The sequence below is a fragment of the Hesperophylax consimilis genome, chromosome 6, assembly GCF_061612785.1.
Source record: "Hesperophylax consimilis isolate HC1 chromosome 6, BYU_Hcon_1.0, whole genome shotgun sequence".
NCBI classification, from domain to species: Eukaryota; Metazoa; Arthropoda; class Insecta; order Trichoptera; family Limnephilidae; genus Hesperophylax; species Hesperophylax consimilis.
This window is the reverse complement of record NC_142841.1, coordinates 22,579,041-22,598,748: the sequence shown is the minus strand read 5'-3', so window position 1 is coordinate 22,598,748 and position 19,708 is coordinate 22,579,041. Positions and strand designations below refer to the sequence as shown.

Genomic DNA, 19,708 nt, shown 5'->3' with positions numbered 1-19,708 from the left:
TATTTTGAGGTGACTAATAGTTTTTAATTATATTTCTTCAATATATAAAGTGTTATTTCTTTATGATACTCAGAAAAAAGTACATTTTTCACAGCTTTGAAATAATGGTCAGCGATTTTTACATATTTTTGACGTTTTCAGAAAATGTATATTTAGAAACGCAAATATTTACGTATAACAATACAATACGATAGTGAATTTCATAATCTTTCCAAAACATCTTTTAGAATGAGGCTACGTTTCCCAAAACGTGAGTTATGAAGCTTTTAACAAAACTCGTAAATATCACAAAAATTTTCACATTTTGACAGATCGCAAAGGAACACAAAGTAAATAATAGTCTTTGTCCGAGAGGTTAACATAGTTTTTTTCATGACCTTATATCACTTTTCAAAAGTGTACCCCTGTTCTAAGTTGTCCGGTTATTCTATTTTTAAATAGTGTTCAATAAGAGAAAAGGGTGTAATAAAATTAAAATTCACCGTATTGGTGAATACGGGTAGCAACTATGAACTTAAAAGGCTGTTTGATTGTTTTGCAGAAAGTGCCGAAACAGGAGCATTGAAAATAACCCGAATGAGCAAGAGCAGTGGATCCGTCAGTGGAGGCGAAGAAATTTACATGTTTGTGGAAAAAGTGTCTAAAAGTAATAATTACTGCCTTTATCAGATTATGTAATTGTTATTAAACATCAAATTTATTTTAATAATTATTACAATAATGTTCTCTAAATATTTTGTTTTTTATGATTTAAGAAAACATCAAGATCCGGTTCTTTGAGGTTGAAGACAACGAACGAACTTGGTCCAATTTTGGTACATTCAGTGAAACGGACGTCCATCATCAGTTTGGAATAGTTTTCATGTAGGTCATTCATAACTAACTAACCACCACGCCGTTTTTCCATACGGGTAGGCATAGAGGACGAACCGCCAAACAACTCGGTCTTGGCACACACCCCTTGCCTCATTCACATTCATACATATTCTTCTTTTATTCAGGCTCTTGACATGGCCCGATTCAAGTATCTGATTCACTTGATCTTGCCATGTCTTCCATTTACATTTGCGTCATATATACTCCTTACACTCCTTTTTTCGCTCATTCGCTCTACATGCCCAAACCATCTAAGCATTTCTTTCTTAATCTTACTCATTACACTTACATCAGCCTTGCACTCTTTGTGGATCTCCACATTTCTCACACAATCATACATGGTATTACCACACATACGCCTCAGGGATCTCATTACTACAGAATTCAATCTAATTTCATCCTTAGTCTGCCAATTCCATGCATCTCTTCCATACATCAGGGTAGGTATACCAGCAACCCATTGTGGACTGCTAGCTTCGTTTCTTTTTTAAATAAGTGTATTATTTATAGAACAGATCCATTCACTAAGTATTACTTGTTTTGAAAAGGGAGCAAGTTCTGAGTATCAAACCAACTGCTTAGGTGAGCGTCCTACGCACCGGGCTATTGACCTCCTCATTTCTATTTACACATTACCGTTTATTTTATCAGATGGCACGGTTACATTATTGTTTCCAAGCTTGAGTCCTCGCCCCTCGTGAATAGTCAGGTATTCTGATCCAGCTAAAACCAATTCAAGCCATCTTTCAATTCTGAATGGTGTTCTATGCTCTCACCAAGGTCACAATGGGGGCACATATCTTTTGCTCTTGTATAAATCGAGAGCTTGACGTCTAACAGCATCTACAAAAACATATAAATAATTCAAGGACTTAGTCACACAATATTATCTAAAAAAAGTGCTGTGTTAAACAATGTTTATTATTGGTATGTTTTTTGTCGATAACATTGTTTGAGTTTAAGCCCTCAAAATGTTTGAAATAATTTTTAGTTTACTCACTCAAAATGTATTATTTGTTTTCCAGGACGCCTCCATATAAAAATACAGATATTAGAAGTAAAGTGACTGTTTACGTGGAGCTTTTCAGGCCTAAAGATGGAGCCATATCGGATCCCAAACCTTTTGAATACAAGGTAACGTCTCTTATCTCATTTTCTTCCCCTTGTCCTATGCGGTTTGGAGACCTGTCTCTTTAACAAGGCACCTCCAGGCCTCCCTGTCTTGGGTTATTTATTTAATAAAGAGAGACTGTATACCGATTGTTCCCATGGACCCATTATGATATCTCCTATTTCACCTCATTCCTTTGCGTTTGTTTCCAAGTCCCGCGGTACCCTCCCCCCCAGATTCCCCAAAAGCCTCTAGTTTTTGTTAGAATGGTCCATTTTTGGTCCCACGAGTATCTAGAGAAATAGAAAGTCCGTGTCAGTGTCAATAAGCCTTGAGCACGGTAGTTCACACCTTGGCTATTGCAGTCTTTCCACTCCATGAGAGATGGGTTCTCCGCGCTCCCTACGCTCCCCTGAACTGGGTTAATTCAGCTGGCCTCCATCCTTTGCAGGCCCAGTACCTCCTCGTAACGCCCGGAGTTGATTTCCCCAACCTTTCCTGGGACATCTTCCCTCTAGAATTGCTGCCATGGAATTTTTACAGTGCATTTTTGTGAGATTTCTCCTAAAGTGGATTTTACTGTAAATCTAAATAAGCTTTTCTGTACATTTTTCTAATTTATACTGTTTGAATAGGAATAATTTCTGAATTGTTGAAACCAATCTAAAAGTTAATGGGTCACCATGTTTCCTCCAACCTCTTGAACGCTGGCGTATTCTTATGGATAATATTAACACACTTCGGGTGGTAATGGTAGTTCTACCCTTTACGCCGGTCCTACTTGAATGGTGGAAAAAGCATTCTTCATCTTCTAATTCTTGTCTTTTGTGTGGAAGAATATTTTATCAAAAGACAACTATATTTGAACCCATAGTATAGGTAATAAATACATCCTATCCTATAAATATATCCGTACAGTTATCGCACCGGAGATGCGGAAGTTTTTTTTTGTAATATTTTGTGCGAAAATGTTTTTTTTTGTAATGTGATAAAATACGCAATTTTTTTACAAATAAAACCTCAATAAATTAATGGCCCAAGTTTATTACAAATAAAACATCAATAAATGGCCCACCACTGACATTATTTTTTTACAAATAAAACATCAATAAATGGCCCACCACTGACTTTAAGTTTATGGAGTAGTATTACAAATGTAGGCTTTAATTTCAGACAATAATTTTATATCTGGGGTGTGGTGAGCAGTACTATGTAAAAATTTTAATTAAAACATATTTATTATTTTCAAAGATTTTGCTGTTTCAAACAAAATCCATTTTCTCGAAAGGGATCCTTGTTTTTCCGTTAAATCATTTCTCTGAATTTAATTACCTATTGTGGGGGAACTACATACAGTAGGTTAAATACTATTTTTGTAAATATATAAACACATTTTTTTTTATTGTTGATACATTTTTTTTTACAATATTTCATATTTCAATTCATTACAAAAACATCATTTTGCAAAAGAACAGTTATTATGAAAATAGAACCAGCCATCAAGACGTTAACATTCTTATAATAATTTGTTCTAAAACTATTTTTTATTCGGTGTTACCAAAGTAATGAAAAATTTTTCGTTCTGTTTTATTTAATTTCTAGAATTGTATTAATATATTATTGTATTTGGAGACTTTGGTTGTATTTTTTGTTAATAATTATTTCCCTGTAATTCTTAATGGTGTGTGGATTACATTTTTAGCCGGCGGCCGTAAACCACAAGAGACGTCGTGCTGCTGAGAATTCGCTGAGCTCACTTCAATCATCCGAGTATGGGAATGACCTCCCACTCACCGTGACAGCCTATGACGGAGATCCCGAATTTGCCGTGAGTAACTAACTAACCATCATACCGTTACCTGCAGAAAGGCACACACTCCTTTCTTCATTAATATCATACATATCCTTCTGTTATTCTGACTCTTGACATGATCCGACTCAAGCATTTGGTTTACTTGATCGTGGAACTTACTAATTCATCGTCTAGAAAAATAAAACCCACTTTATTAGAGTCTTATGTCGCATTAACTCAATCGTTTTGCATTTCGGTTCAGTAAAGATTTTTATTTTCAAATGTGAAGTCGTTTATTATATTTGGCGTTTATTTGGACTTTCTTATTAGCATTTTTCTAATATTATGGTACCTACCTGAAGAAAGCTTGAATAAAGAATTGTCGTCGAGATAGTGACCTTTGAAAGAATTGTATTCCTTATTTGAAATTAAAAAAATGTTAATAAAATATATGGTTTCTAATTAATTAAGTAGGTAGGTATTTAAGTACCCACTTACAAATCTTATTATTTCAGAGGAAATTTAGGTTTTGTTTTATTGAATAAGAGAAAATCAGAAACATACTATTTGGACACGAGGTCTACTGTTCTTCTGTTCGTTTGACTATGTACTAGTTTATGTTTGGCAGAAAACTAACCCGAACACATTCAGGTTCTAACCTTCCTACTGAGTTCAATTTATTTCAACCTTCAGCAGCTTGTGGAATATTGCCCTGATGATAACCTACCTCCAAAAGAGGTTACCAGAAGAATAAATATCGATTGTCAGTATTTTCTGCATTATTCCAGAGCAAAAGATTTATGGAGGAAGCCCTTTGCCCTTGGCCGACCGAAAAGTTGCTTTCGAACCGGGAAATGGACATGGGGGCTCCTGTGGTGATGAGCAGCCTTGAAGGCATCGACAGGAATGATCTGGTGATGAATTCTCCTTTTGAATCGTCAGAAATGCAGCCTTACCAATTCAGTTTGGGTATGTTTTTCTGAACTCATATTTATTTTCTTTTGCACAATTTAAAAAAAAAGTAGAAATTCAATGAACAATTTTTTTACTTTCACTTTTTTAACTTTACTACGACACCACCGAGTTACTCCGTTTTATGAAACAATTTATGGTGCTATAAGTGCACAACTGCATAACTTCGGGAGGTGATCTATATTTTTTTATGAATATATATAAATATAAAAAAAAATTTACATGATGATCAACAGATTTTGCAGTATAAAATATGTAAGTATATTAAAAGTGCACTAACTTCGGGAGGTGATCTATATTTTTTTATGAACATATATATAAATTTTTTTTTACATGATGATCAACAGATTTTGCAGTATAATTACATTCTTTCCTAATGTAAGCTGTTGCTTGTGTTTAGGAAAGGAATGCTCGTTAACCCGTCTAGAGCCAGAGCAGAAAATATATATAATATATACTCGATTGCCAGAATTTACCTTGATGAGTTTTGCTCAAATATCCGACTAAAAACTACAATTTTATGTTTTTTAGATTGTTTTCTGTTTATCAGATAATATATCGTACTATTAAAATATATTTCATTTTTATATTGCACGTTTCTTCAGAATAGTTAACTTTATCTAAAAAAAAAGAAGAGTCAAATGTCGAAAAAATTGAATATATAAACTAGTTCTATGTAGACAAAAAAATAATGAACTTTATACTACTTGAAAACACAATATTTTAATTTTTGTGATGCCATTTTACGAAAACTAATTTGGCATACATAGAATTGATTTTAGACAATTTATTTCTTGCCTTGTAAAGGCTTCATTCATGAAATAATTAGTAGAATCTATTTGATATTAGCCCAAGTGATTCTGATTTTATCCTCTATATATTTTTCAAAGCATATAGCCTTAGACACATTACGCTATTCGCATAATGCATAATTAATGACCGGTCAGTGGTTGAGTGGGCATAGCGCTTGGGTCTCACCCGAGCGTCGCGTGTTCGATTCCTCGGCTGGCTAAGTCCTCCATCACAACACAAGCGACATTTTCGGCTTTCTGTGGTGGTAGTAGGAGATTTTCAAACATTGTTGGGTTATTCGTAACCCGGGAATGTTTGTCTTTCTTTTTAAAAAAAAAAAAAAAAAATTTGGACTTGGTTTACACACATTATATGCTGAGGTGTCACTATGCTTATCTATCTTCCTCATAGTCCACTAACCATAACGAAACCCCCCTTTCAGGCGACAAGGTTACTGGACTATCAGGAGAGGGGGTCAGATTAATTAGGGAACTGCTGCGGAATATCATTTATTTGTATGGCATCTGTCACCTTAATAGATGACAGCCGCGTAATTACGGCGCTCCGTAAATTGTTCTGACCTCTTCTCTTGCCACAGGCAGGAGAGGGGGTCGGATCTCTCTCTCTCTGGTTTCAATCCTGGGATTGGTTTGCAGCAATTTCATCTAATCTCCTTTCATTCTTCCCTGTCTTGTGCGGCTCTTTTGACTTCTGCATAGGATGAGCAGCGCACGTCCACCAGCAGGTCCTCCAGGTACTCTCGGCGTGGGCGTCCCCTAGAGTTGGTCCCCTCGGTCATACCCTCCATTATGACATGCAAGAGGCCTTCTTGTCGTATAACATGGCCGATCCATCTTGCACGCCTTTCGGACAAGGTCCTGAGCAGGTGCCTTCCTCCTTCGATTCTTTGGAGAACCTCCTCATTTGTAATATGGTCTCTCCAGGAAATTCCTAACAGTCTTCTATAGGACCACATCTCAAAAGCCTCTAGTCTCCGTTTATCTCTTTCGGATAGGCACCATGTTTCGCAGCCGTACATCAAGATACTCCATACATAGGTCTTGATGAGGAGTATTCTCAGTTTTAGGTCTATATTATTCGATTATTTTCGACCTTTTATTGAATGCAAGCCTTGCCTGATGTATACGGCTGTCAACCTCGCTCTTAGACCGACCGTCCCATGTTATTTTGCTCCCGAGGTAGACAAACTCCTTGGTGTTCTTTACTGGAACTCCTGCCATCTCTACTCTCATCTGATGTTGCGTTCAAGGGGTCGGATAATTTAAAGATATTGCCAAATCATGGCTCATCATCGTTGCCACGCCCACACTTATAACACTTCCTTCAGGTGTGACTGGTCTGTATGGGATTGTATGGTGAGCAATATGGAGTTATGTAAAACGCTTTGAGCTTATAGTGTAATCTGTCACCCTCTTGAAGGTTAAAATCGCATCGCAAATAATTCCAGCATGGATGATGTCAGAATGTTTCGGAGCACCATCGGCAAGTTCAGCCATTAAAAAAAGTTTCCGGAGCACTAATAGAATACCACTCGATAATGAATAAATAAATAAATGAAATAAGAAAAAACTGTACAGTGATAATTATATAAAATAAATAACTTTTCAAAATTTAAATGTTTTAACCCTTCAAGCCTCGGAAAGACATTACTAGACACGAATATCATATTCCATTAGAGGCTTTGAGCAACCATACATTATAAAGACATTACTAGACACAAATATCATATTCCATTAGAGGCTTTGAGCAACCATACATTATAAAGACATTACTAGACACGAATATCATATTCCATTAGAGGCTTTGAGCAACCATACATTATAAAGACATTACTAGACACGAATATCATATTCCATTAGAGGCTTTGAGCAACCATACATTATAAAGACATTACTAGACACGAATATCATATTCCATTAGAGGCTTTGAGCAACCATACATTATAAAGACATTACTAGACACGAATATCATATTCCATTAGAGGCTTTGAGCAACCATACATTATAAAGACATTACTAGACACGAATATCATATTCCATTAGAGGCTTTGAGCAACCATACATTATAAAGACATTACTAGACACGAATATCATATTCCATTAGAGGCTTTGAGCAACCATACATTATAAAGACATTACTAGACACGAATATCATATTCCATTAGAGGCTTTGAGCAACCATACATTATAAAGACATTACTAGACACGAATATCATATTCCATTAGAGGCTTTGAGCAACCATACATTATAAAGACATTACTAGACACGAATATCATATTCCATTAGAGGCTTTGAGCAACCATACATTATAAAGACATTACTAGACACGAATATCATATTCCATTAGAGGCTTTGAGCAACCATACATTATAAAAGTATTTTTTATCTTTCTTTTTTTTCTACAAACCACAGATATTTGATTCGTCATTTGAAAGATAAATAATTATTCTTCTCGGTTTATCTCAAATATTTATGCATGATTACATGGATAAAATCTGAAAAATTGTCAAATTGTAAGATTTCAAATTGGCGGGATTTTTTCATCGACAGTTGAAAGTTAAAAAAATATTTATATTTTTTTATTGTATAAACGGCATAAAAAGTGAAGTGACAGTTTTCTTACTAATTCCCTACTAGGGATATGTTTTCTTACTAATTCCCTACTAGGGATATGTTTTCTTACTAATTCCCTACTAGGGATATGTTTTCTAAATATCGCACAGCTCCCTTGAGGTGATTTTTCACAAAAAACGGGACTATGTAAATTATCCAATTATTAGGTAAAAAAGTTGAATTGTTTATATGGAAAAACAAAAATTCTTCTATGGAAAAATATTTTTGTATGGGAAAAAATTAAATGTAAACAAAAGTTATTTTTTGTGATAATAAACTGATGTACTAAGGAAAGACTTATCCTTAATTTGAATTATTTCTTTTTATATTTTGTTATCAATGTAATTATTTTTTATATTGACATGAGCACAAAATTGTATACTGCAAAATATGTAGAATCACCTAGCGAAGATAGTACACCTGGACAACCTGTATAATATGCAGTGTACATAATGTTACAAACCTTGTAAATGAAACAGACAGGCTCTCCTCATGTGAGAATTCAAGTACAGTTTTGTGTTACTTGCTCAACAACACAAGAGAATATTGGCTTGTTCTTTTTGACCGATTATAATAAAGCATATGGTGAAACGGTACACAAAACAACTGGGTTACAAAAGGTTTATGTTTTATTCTTTACAAATGCATAAATGCAATATGGTGTTTTTTTCATACTTGCAGATGCAGCCATGGAGGACGTGCTTGACTTGGATAACAATCGTTTAGTGTGTGACAGCAAGAAAATTGTCAACACCTACAAAAACAAAGTATGTTAATTAAACTTAATTCTGCAAGCTTTATGCATTGCTTAAATTTTATTAATTAATATTATATAATCCAATATAATTTATTTTTAGAACGTCGCAAGTACGAGTGCTTCCACAAGTGCTCTTTGTGTTGCCACCACCGTTGGAAATATTCCTACCATCCCAACCGTCACCCCCACGAGTGTCTCCAGTGTTGCCAATATTGCTACTACTTCTGTAAGCCCACTGACTGCCATACCATCTCCACAACCATTTGCTGGGGCGAAGATACTTCCCGTGGTAAACACTTGTACTCCCGCTGTGTCTAGTATCAAGCCTGCTGGCTCGGTTACTGTCAAGGTAGTTTCTTCTGCAAGTGCTACCGTTACCAACACTGCCACCAAGTCCGGCAGTGGCAAATCCATAATCCTGAAGGTGCTTCCAAGCACCAGTGATGCCAATACAAATGTCACGTCTTCAACGAGTATTACCAATAAGATGAAGCTTCTTATCACCAATGCAAAGGCTGCCCCCACAGTCGTGAAGGTTGTTCCTACCGCAAGCATTCCCAATGCCAGTGCAGTAAGCACTACCACTACCAAGGCTATTGCTAGTGCCAATAGTGTTTCCATGGTAATGAAGCCTCCAACTTTGGTACCATCTCCCGGTAGTACAGATGTTCCCGCTTCCGCTAATGTTGCTACTCAAGTTAAGAACGAAAATCTCCCAACATCAAATCAGAATGTGAGTTAAATTAATATTATTATTATTTATTAGAGTAAAGTTTTGACTAATAACATTTGATAATAATTTGATTTTATTTTTCATAAAGATCACGGAGGCGCAGGAACAGATTAAGTTGGAAGCCTCAGAGGAAAAAGATTTGTTGTATACTAAAAGAGATACGGATCTGGCGAAAGAGGTAATACTATTTTTTCACTATGCACTTATTATAACTCTTGTACATTGCATGCTTTATATTGTCTGTTTTGTGTTGTTTTAATACCTCAATGCTGCAAGGTGGTTTTGGGATCACATTATTTTGCTTTATCACTTGTCAAGCAACACTTGCGCTTTATTCATCCAACTTACAATAATTTTCAAGCTTTAAAAAAATTCACTTGTTACTGTAAAGCGCGGCTCGGCCACCTGGGTTGAGAAAAGATAGATTTTTGCTGAAGCTGTTTACATCTCGTAAACTATAGATTGCCGACCCGTGCTGCACAGCTTTAGTCACTTGACGTAATGTTTAAAGTGAGTTGTCGTTTCAGCCAAAAATCGTAGACAAGCGCCTGAGACTGAATGTTGGAAATCGGTGATGCTTATTTGAATTATTCGGAAAAACCTTCAAATAAGATTACCACATAAGAAGTTTCACATTTAAAAAGTTGATTAAAAAATGATCAAATTAGAGACCCATATATAGGGTTTTCCAATATGAGGTGTTATTTTGATATTCAATCGTAAAATATCAATGGTTTCGTTGCTCGTGTGGCACGTAGCGCTGTCTTGTTGAAAGTAAACGTTGTCCAGATCAATACCATCCAATTCCAGCTATAAAAAATCATTAATCATCTCTCGATAGCGCAATCCATTCACCGTAACTGTTGCTCCAGCCTCATTTTCGAAAAAGTAAGGTCCAATGACTCCGCCGGACCATAAACCGCACCAAACACGTTGAGGATAGAGAGGCTTTTCAACAATAACTCTTGGGTTTTCCGAGCCCCAGATGCGACAATTTTGCTTGTTGACGAAGCCACCGAGGTGGAAATGGGCCTCATCACTCAAGATGATTTTTCGATGGAATTCTAATAATTAATAATAGTGAATTTTAATAATTTCAATGCGTTGTTGAAGCGTGTATCGTTCCATTTTTATTAATGGCGTAGTTTCTACTTGTCAAATGTTTAAAAATTACAGCTTCAAAAGTAACATCTACCGAAATAGCGGTAGATGTTACTAAAATAACAATAACACCTCTTATTGGAAAACCCGTTACATGATTTTCCAGTTCATTGAAAATACTTGTTTCACTGTACTTTATACCAAATTAGTGTAAGTCCCAAATTGAATGCACCCTTAACCCTTAGTTTGCCAGTTAAAATGCCAAGCAGCCTGCCATGCACTGGTTGACACTATTTTCGTAATAATTTACTAGTTAATGTGTTTATATATTTATAAAAATCGTATACATACATCTATCCTGTGTAGTTTCCCCAGAATAGCCATTTACATTCAGAGAAATGTTTATTTCTCTCTCTAATGTTATTAAAAATATAATACAATGAAGAAATATGAAAATATTCTTGACTTTTATTATATTTTACAACTAAATAAACGTTCCTTCACAGTAAAAATAAATCATAATATGAGGCTTTCCTGTAAATAAATACAGTACTTTGACTTTTGAAAATCGGAATTATGACATTTGACATGGAATTTTGCAACATGAACAAACCTTTTCACAGATAAAATAAACATTGCAAGTGACGAAACCACAAGTTAATTAAGATACAATATTATCTTGCCAGGCGAATAGATATATTTTAGTATGCTAGTAGCATTTTTTAGAGTCGAAAATACCATAAAATCGAGACAATTGCGGTGAGATACTAGCGAACCCACGATGGACTTCTTGGCACACTATGGGTTAAATTTACATTTTTAAGTTAGTTTGGAAATATTTTGAAAATTGGTACATATTTATTTTATTAAAAGTTTTAATATTGTACTTACATTATGTATTACAAGAAAAGTGTTTCATATTGTTTTGTTGAAAAAAAGTGTTGGCTGCCATTACACATGCAAGTTTGTTCCCGAAGGGGTCTCTGGGTCAAAAACATATCCAAAAAGCAACTACAGTAGAACCTCGTTAATTCGAAATCCATGGGACATCAAAAATCAAATTTCGAATTAACGAATTCCCACGTAATTCGAAATTTTATGAAAAAAAAAAAAAAAAAAACGCCGAAAATCGATTTTCTCGGCCGCCTCTTCAAATCCGGGTAGTATTTTAGTTGTAAATTCGTATTAATACCAATTATTTCTTTATTTTCACAGTCGATTACCGTAGCGGCCGGCTCTTTAAATTCAGATATTCGCAATAAATTCGTAAAAATGCTATATATTTACTCGTAAATCGAGATTTCGCTGCCGATTTCGGTCGCGGCCTACCCTTTAAATTGAGATATTCGTAAAAATACGATATATTTCCGCGTAAATCGAGATTTCGCAGTAATATTCCGTCGCGGCCGGCCCTTTATTTCAAATATCTGAATTTAAATTCGTAAAAATACGATATATTTCGGGGGTTCGAATTAACGGGGTTCGAATTAACGGGGTTCTACTGTACTAATACAAAATTTGCCAAAAAATCTTCCTACGCTAATGGTACTAAACGCTACAGCAAATTCCCACTCTAATTCAAAACTCAACAATATTATAACTAAATCTCAAATAAAAAGTTTGATACAAAACATAAATAGATAATATACTAACACCAAATACACACTGAAATCGAAACCACTCAACTGAACAAAAAAACACCATGTAATGTATTTAAAAAAAAAACACTATTTAATGTATTTATAAATTCTTTATATTATCCATACTTCTAATCACGGGAAATACCAGTGAGGATATCATTATCTCTATTTGTTACAAAAAAGAAAGACAATAAAACACTTATTATTATTAAAAAGTCGCTTACGTTAGTGATATATGGCAAAATTACCCATGTAAAAACACTGTAAGTAAGTATCTTAATGTAATTCATAGCAAGTTACAGAAGTCGCAAGAGACATAAGTTTTTGACAGATCTAATCGCGTCCGTGCGAACTTATAGCCTTCTCACAGCTTATGAAATCAGTTTGATAAGCTTACCGTAAGAAATGGTAACTAAACGTGCCGATGCCACAGATGTCCAAAGTTAAAATACAAGTAGTTTTCCTATAAAAACTAGTATTTTTATTATATAAGTAAGTGGTTAAGTATGTTATTATCTCCTGAAAAAACAATATAAAACAATAACTAGATAAAACTCAAATAAGCACTAGGTATAGGTTACCTAGTGCTTACCTGTGAAAATGAATGTAAACAGAAAAAAAATTCTGATTTCAAAAACAGATGAGATATTATTTGTTTTTTAGGTGGAAAAAAGTTTATTGAAAATGAAAATACTTCTTTTTATTTATCGATCCAATCCTTTCTAATCTCAATGTTTCTGTTTATAACGTGACGCATTTGAATTTAAAGTCGTTTGCTGTCATCAGCTGGTATTCGGATAAAAATTAAAGAACTCTTTAATTTTTAAATTCCGCCGTTAACACAAAAGCATGTGGACAATTGTTCCTCTCAAGTCAATTTCTATTTCAACACTTTAATTGTGCTTTTTCATTTTTATTGACAAAATCGACAGAAAGCCATAAAGCTGCAAATAAAATTTTGGGTGTACCGGTCGCTGTGAGCACTTACATAAGTTAAACTTCCGTGAGCATTAATTACTGTAAATTGGATGCATATGTAAACGCTCCTGTGAGTAACTTATCAAAAGTTACGTAAATCTTAAATTTTACTTACAGTGTGTGTAAAGAGAGCCTTACATTTTAATATAAACTTTTAAATCAGAAAAAAATGTTAACCATAAGTTAAAATAAATGTACAAAAGTTACTTTATTTTGAATGTAAGTTTTAACTTGACTCGTCGAGTTTTGGTTTCCTGTGGTTCAATTCGATTTGATTCAATTCGATTTGATTCAATTCGATTTGATTCAATTCGATTTGATTCAATTCGATTTGATTCAATTTGATTCAATTCGATTTGATTCAATTCGATTTGATTCAATTTGATTTGATTCAATTCGATTTGATTCAATTTGGCAATTGATTTTGATGTTTTATTCTACTGTACTGTAATTTCAATGAATTAATGCTGTTTGCTGCATTATTTAAAATAGTTATAATCCTATTTCATTTCAATCTTTTGTGTGATAAAAGATGACCACCGTAGTATTAACAGGGATTGGAGTTTTGATTCGGGATCGGTTGGTTAGGCATGTCTAAAAATATATTTCTGAATCATAGACACTAACTATAAAAATAAATAAGTAGATGCAAGGTTTTGGGTTTTGATTATTTTGGTATTGTGATTGTCTCGCATTGCCCAGGAAGCGTGTTGTTACTTTCAAATCTGCCACAGTAGATCTGTGGATAATGTCATCGAGGTTCAATAGTGATAATATAATAATTTCGTAGATTAATTTTAGGTTCAAATATGTGTGATGACATCTTGAGTTCATTTGGTTTTACCAAACAATTACTATTTTTCTACATTGTTACATACTTATTTTAGATGATTTTATTTAAATTTTACAGAATTTTATTTTTTATTTTAGTTATTTTAGGATGCTGTTAATATTAATCAAATGAGTTTATATCAAGCAAACAACAACTTCACATGAAACAGACACATGGATACACATATATTGTGTGGCACTTACATCTGTTTGAGTACGATATGTGCAGTGTTTTTTTTAATTAAATTTATTAAAGTAGATTTTATATTACTTAGAGCGGGAGCACACAGAGAGCGGTCAGGAGTTCCGAGTTCCGCGTTCGGCGTTCATTAGAATGTACTGATACTATAACAACAACGCACACAGCGGGCAGTCAGACCGCGGCGGTCAAAATGGAACGTCGCGTTCTAAGAGTTCTTTTCCCGCCGAGGCAGAGAACGCCAGAACGCCGCGATGCCTGAGGTTACAAACACGGAAAAGTTAATTGAATTGGTTAGGAAAAATAAACCTTTCGTATATTTTGTTATTATTTCTAAATATTCTAATATCTTTTCTTATCCTTAATAAATAAATACATACCTTAAAAATACAGCCAGCCTTTCTTTTGATGAAACACAGTTCCTTCAGTTAGTATTTTGTTTTTCGATATCGGGTTGTATGATGTTATACAATTTATTAAAACTATTAATCGACATTCGAAAATAAATATAGAATCGTTGTTCATCTTTATGTAAATCCTGAAAAATACTAGTAAATTCGCCTTGTTCTTCTCGCGTTGTGTTGATTGGGTGCACCCAATACTTCCGTTTCTTTTTAGAAGCTGCTAAGCTCCACAAGAGCAATAATTCTTCATCGGATGATGAACTTTCTAGTGACATGTTGCATATGCAAAGACCCAAACGAAACTAGAACGCGAGAATTTGAACGCCGCTTGTGTGCTTTGGAACTCTTAAGCGGTCAACAGTCACTAGAACGTAGAACTCTGACCGCTCTCTGTGTGCTCCCGCTCTAAATGTAGAGTGTGCGCTTTCTCTTTAAGATTTACAAATAATTAAAAAAAATTATGTGTTCAGTTTGAACATTTTTAAATAATTTTTTTTTTTTTTTAAATGTTAATATTTTTTGTGTAAATCTATTAAACAATACTATATTATATAGTGCAAAATTAAATAATGTGATGTAAATTTTTGAAAGCAATAATGATTTATTTCATTGAGGGCATTGTTTGTCAAATAACTTTAAAAAATAACTTTATTTGCTTCTAAAGCTATGTACTCATGCATATTCATGCTTGACAGTTTGGCCTAATCGAACATGTTGACTTGGAACCATGCTCAAGCAGCTCGACACAAGACTCCATAGATATACCACCAGACAAATCATAAATTTCTGTTGAACGTTGAGCAAGAGTAATGATCCTTGAATCTTTTTCGCATCGAACAAAAAAGCATTTAGCGAGAAGGTACACACGTTGAGACATGAATGAGCGTAAAACCATCGAGCATGAATTAGCGTGGGCACATAGCTTTAGAGTTAACGTAGGTTTATTTTAAAAACTATTTAGAAATATGTTTATCTTATATTCATAAATTGTTTCCCATATTTAAAATATTCAGTTTCATAGTTAATAGATCTTTTTTTTTATACCTTTTTTATCTTTTAGCATATCGATAATAAGTTGTTGTGTTGTCGACTTAATCCTTCATTGGTAAATTTGAATATATGTAACACTGGTTTAAAGGGTTATGGATTAAATTTAAATGGTGGTTGTAGATATTTTAAAGTTAATACTTTGGCAAACGTGGTTGACGTTTTGGTGTATTACCATCTAAAATTGAAATGGCTTAAGGGGGGGCTAGGGTTAATTCGTACGAAAAAAGGCATTTTTTTGTGAATTTTTTGTGACAACACAGTTAAAATTTCTTTATTAAATCTAATAGGACAGTAAAGTATGACATTTTAAGAATGTTGTATAAAATTTTCACGGAGAAATATTAAAAAACACAGCAATGGCAGCAATTATTCGGACGTGTCTCAAAAAAAAGTAGAATGGCGGTGCCCCTCATAACTCGGTGCTGGGTCATCTGAAATCAAAAAATCAAAGTTCATTCGTTAGATAATAGTTTTACCCGGGTAACACTGGGAGGGTTTTTCGAAATTTTAATTTTTCACTTTTTTGGAACACTTTGAAGGGAAAAACGCTATTTTTAGTGAAAAAAATCGGCTAATTTGTTATTGTAAAATAATAATTATTAACAAATTTGAAAAAAACTCTCCAGCGTTACCTCGTAAATTATGTACAGAAATAGTTTTCAAAATTTCAAAAGGATCAGTGCAGTAGTTTTGAAGTTATGACGGTCACCGACTTTGAAAACGTGAGTTGTGGGAAAAACGCTATAAAGTTTTGAACACTAAAAAATCTGGTATTAAACGAATTAATTATAAGCAAATTTTATCGGCTTACCTCACACTGAATCATCAATGCCAGGTCCATAAAGGATGTTGCTATCATCCATGATGTCTAAAGCACCTTTTTGCTCCTGTCTACGACGAATCCTGCCTTCTTTAGTTTGTTTCTCAGCTTCCTGCTCTGCTCGGCTTATACGTATGGTCGGGTAGGGATTAAAATCCGACAGGTATAAAAATACTCGTAACTTCGTCAATTTTGCTCCAATCAACTTGAAATTTGAACACAATATTCTTAACATATTAAGCATTTATTTAAAAAAAAAATTAAAAAATGCAAAAAAAATAATTTTAAAACCCTAGCCCCCCCAGTGAAGTGGTGGCAGAGATTGTCTTTCGATTTGGTATAGATGCCATTTCTTGTCTTTTGTCAGTTTTGAGTTATTGACAGTTGTAATTAGATTGTATTGATGTTTTTAACTAAGTGTGTCGCTTAATTTTTGTAGTTTAAACATTTGTATTTTGTTTATTGTTTTGAGACAATTTGTAACTATTTTTATCATATTTTGAAAACCGCACTGTATGTACTTAGAAGTTTAGAATTTTTAAATGTAATTTTTCTTCTGCTTTTACACTTACAGTATTTACAAAAATCCATCAATAGATTTGAATCAAATAATTGAATATGGATATTACAATATTCCTGTTCTTCAATAATTCTGTTTTTAGACGGTCTTAACAGTAAGTCAACAAAGCGTAACGGTGTTATATGTTATTTTTAGAATCCTAGATTTTTCCAAATGTGATTTTATTTTTTGACATTCTGGAAACATTTTCATACAATTGAGCCCATCACCTATTTTCCTATACAATATATTCTGTATTTTTTATACATTATTTTTACACATGGAACTATCCTGCATATAAAAACAGAATGCAGTGTAGGTACTGATGATTGCCATTGCACCCATTTTGCATTTTGGTGTTTACACAATTTTCTAAATGTTTCATTGTTGTTATGAATGACTTCTAGAATGGATGGCTTCTTTTACATTTTATTAAATAGTTTAGTGCATTGTACATTTTTTTAATCAAATGCTGGCGAACATGTTTGCATTAGGCTTGTTATTATTTTATTGAAATAAATATGTTTATTCCATAAACCTTCACTCCTTGAAACTTTCACATTCATATATCAATATTCACTAGCACGAATGGAATGGAGCATGACATGAAATGTTAACAAAATTCACCAATCTCGAAGTTAAGAGAATTCCAATGTTTTGTGGTTTAAATAGCGTTATTTTAAAGTTTCATATACCTGCAAAGTAATATATAAAATGGAAAGCATTCAATGATCCATCTGCAATATGAAATTTTCGATTAAATAAACAGTGTTTCGGTATTGGTTACTTTTGCTTGAAAGGGGACTTCACTGCACTTGTTGTGCAACGAATTAGACAGTTCCACTGCCCTTGAGTATGTTTCGTACCCTGAATAGTTATTGTATTAAGAAAATCTTTCGAGTACAAGGTAAGTCAATTTTTATTTAGCACAATTTAAAAATTTTGTTGCACTCGTAACCTCTTTATAGTTAACTGGTTTTGGACCTTTCCGCTTAAATTAGTTTATAATTGGGTTGTGGATTTTTGTACAGAACATTTGTATTTTTTGACAATAAATTTTATAAATAAGCACTCCTTTGTTAATTTACTAAATTCAAAATAATTTACAAAGGGGAAGATAATGGATCTTTAAAAATGTTTTTAATGAGAGTTTTTTTTTCTTCTAAATTTATCTCAACATACTTCTTACAAGGTTGTAATAGTAAGGTAATAATCATTGCTTTCTTCACATGTTGCATTGCGCCTACAGTGCTGGCTGATCGCTTTTCTTGTTAATGGAATAGTTTTTTCTTTATTGTCCCAATCTGTGAATTTCTCCATAGAGGAAATTGTAACAAATCTCTTGAAACTCCTGAAGAGTTAGCGCTTCAGTTGTTAAATGGTTTTAATTCGAGCACTGTCAATAAATATAATGTTTATTATTCATATTTTACACTCACTGTAAACATTAATTCTTGATTAGTAAAAATTAAATATCATTTTTACATCACTAAAAGAAAACTGCACACATTTTTATTTAATTTAATTTTTAATTTTATGACATTCAATGTAATTATTTTATTTTCACAGCTGTTAAAAAATTTGGCTTATACATTGAGATTCAAAATGATGCCCAATGGAACCAGTGAAAAGCTTTTGGAGATGTTTGATGTCAAGTTAACGGATGGAGACAGGTGCGTTCATTCAACTTTAATAATTAAATAACTAACCAACCATAAAACCCTTTCTTAGGTGTCTCCTATTTTCCTATACATTATGTACTGTATTTTTTACACGGTATTTTGTGGAATCTTTCCCCCGTGAAAAATAGAACCCTTTAAACGCTAGCGTTTCCATAAAGATACTATTAAAAAATCATCACTCTGAATACATATCTCTCTCTCTCTCTCTCTCTGGTTTCAATCCTGGGATTGGTTTGCAGCAATTTCATCTAATCTCCTTTCATTCTTCCCTGTCTTGTGCGGCTCTTTTGACTTCTGCATATGATGAGCAGCGCACGTCCACCAGCAGGTCCTCCAGGTACTCTCGGCGTGGGCGTCCCCTAGAGTTGGTCCCCTCGGTCTTACCCTCCATTATGACATGCAAGAGGCCTTCTTGTCGTATAACATGGCCGATCCATCTTGCACGCCTTTCGGACAAGGTCCTGAGCAGGTGCCTTCCTCCTTCGATTCTTTGGAGAACCTCCTCATTTGTAATATGGTCTCTCCAGGAAATTCCTAACAGTCTTCTATAGGACCACATCTCAAAAGCCTCTAGTCTCATATAATAGAATACATATAACTAGCTTTATAAGGAAACTACATATGGTAGATATGTAATCTGCCAGAAATGCTAATTTCAGTAGCCAAACAGGGTCAGAAAAACGATTAGCATATTCAATTTGGCATCTTCTAAGAACCACCTGACCTCTGTGTGATAAAGGAGATAGTGATGAAGCGAACACATGTCTTCACCACACA

At 33.9% G+C, this 19,708-nt stretch overlaps 1 protein-coding gene across 1 annotated transcript in view; it reads left to right on the top strand.

The window, feature by feature from the left end:
* LOC149423074 (nuclear factor NF-kappa-B p105 subunit-like) overlaps positions 1 to 19,708 on the top strand; it is a 63,603-nt gene that overhangs the window by 26,525 nt on the left and 17,370 nt on the right. The window contains exons 9-17 of the mRNA XM_089632449.1: positions 542 to 646; positions 756 to 864; positions 1,902 to 2,010; positions 3,690 to 3,815; positions 4,568 to 4,748; positions 8,859 to 8,944; positions 9,035 to 9,667; positions 9,756 to 9,845; positions 18,819 to 18,922. Of these exons, the coding sequence (XP_089488575.1) occupies positions 542 to 646; positions 756 to 864; positions 1,902 to 2,010; positions 3,690 to 3,815; positions 4,568 to 4,748; positions 8,859 to 8,944; positions 9,035 to 9,667; positions 9,756 to 9,845; positions 18,819 to 18,922 (1,543 nt within the window). The remainder of the gene's footprint in view (positions 1 to 541; positions 647 to 755; positions 865 to 1,901; positions 2,011 to 3,689; positions 3,816 to 4,567; positions 4,749 to 8,858; positions 8,945 to 9,034; positions 9,668 to 9,755; positions 9,846 to 18,818; positions 18,923 to 19,708) is intronic.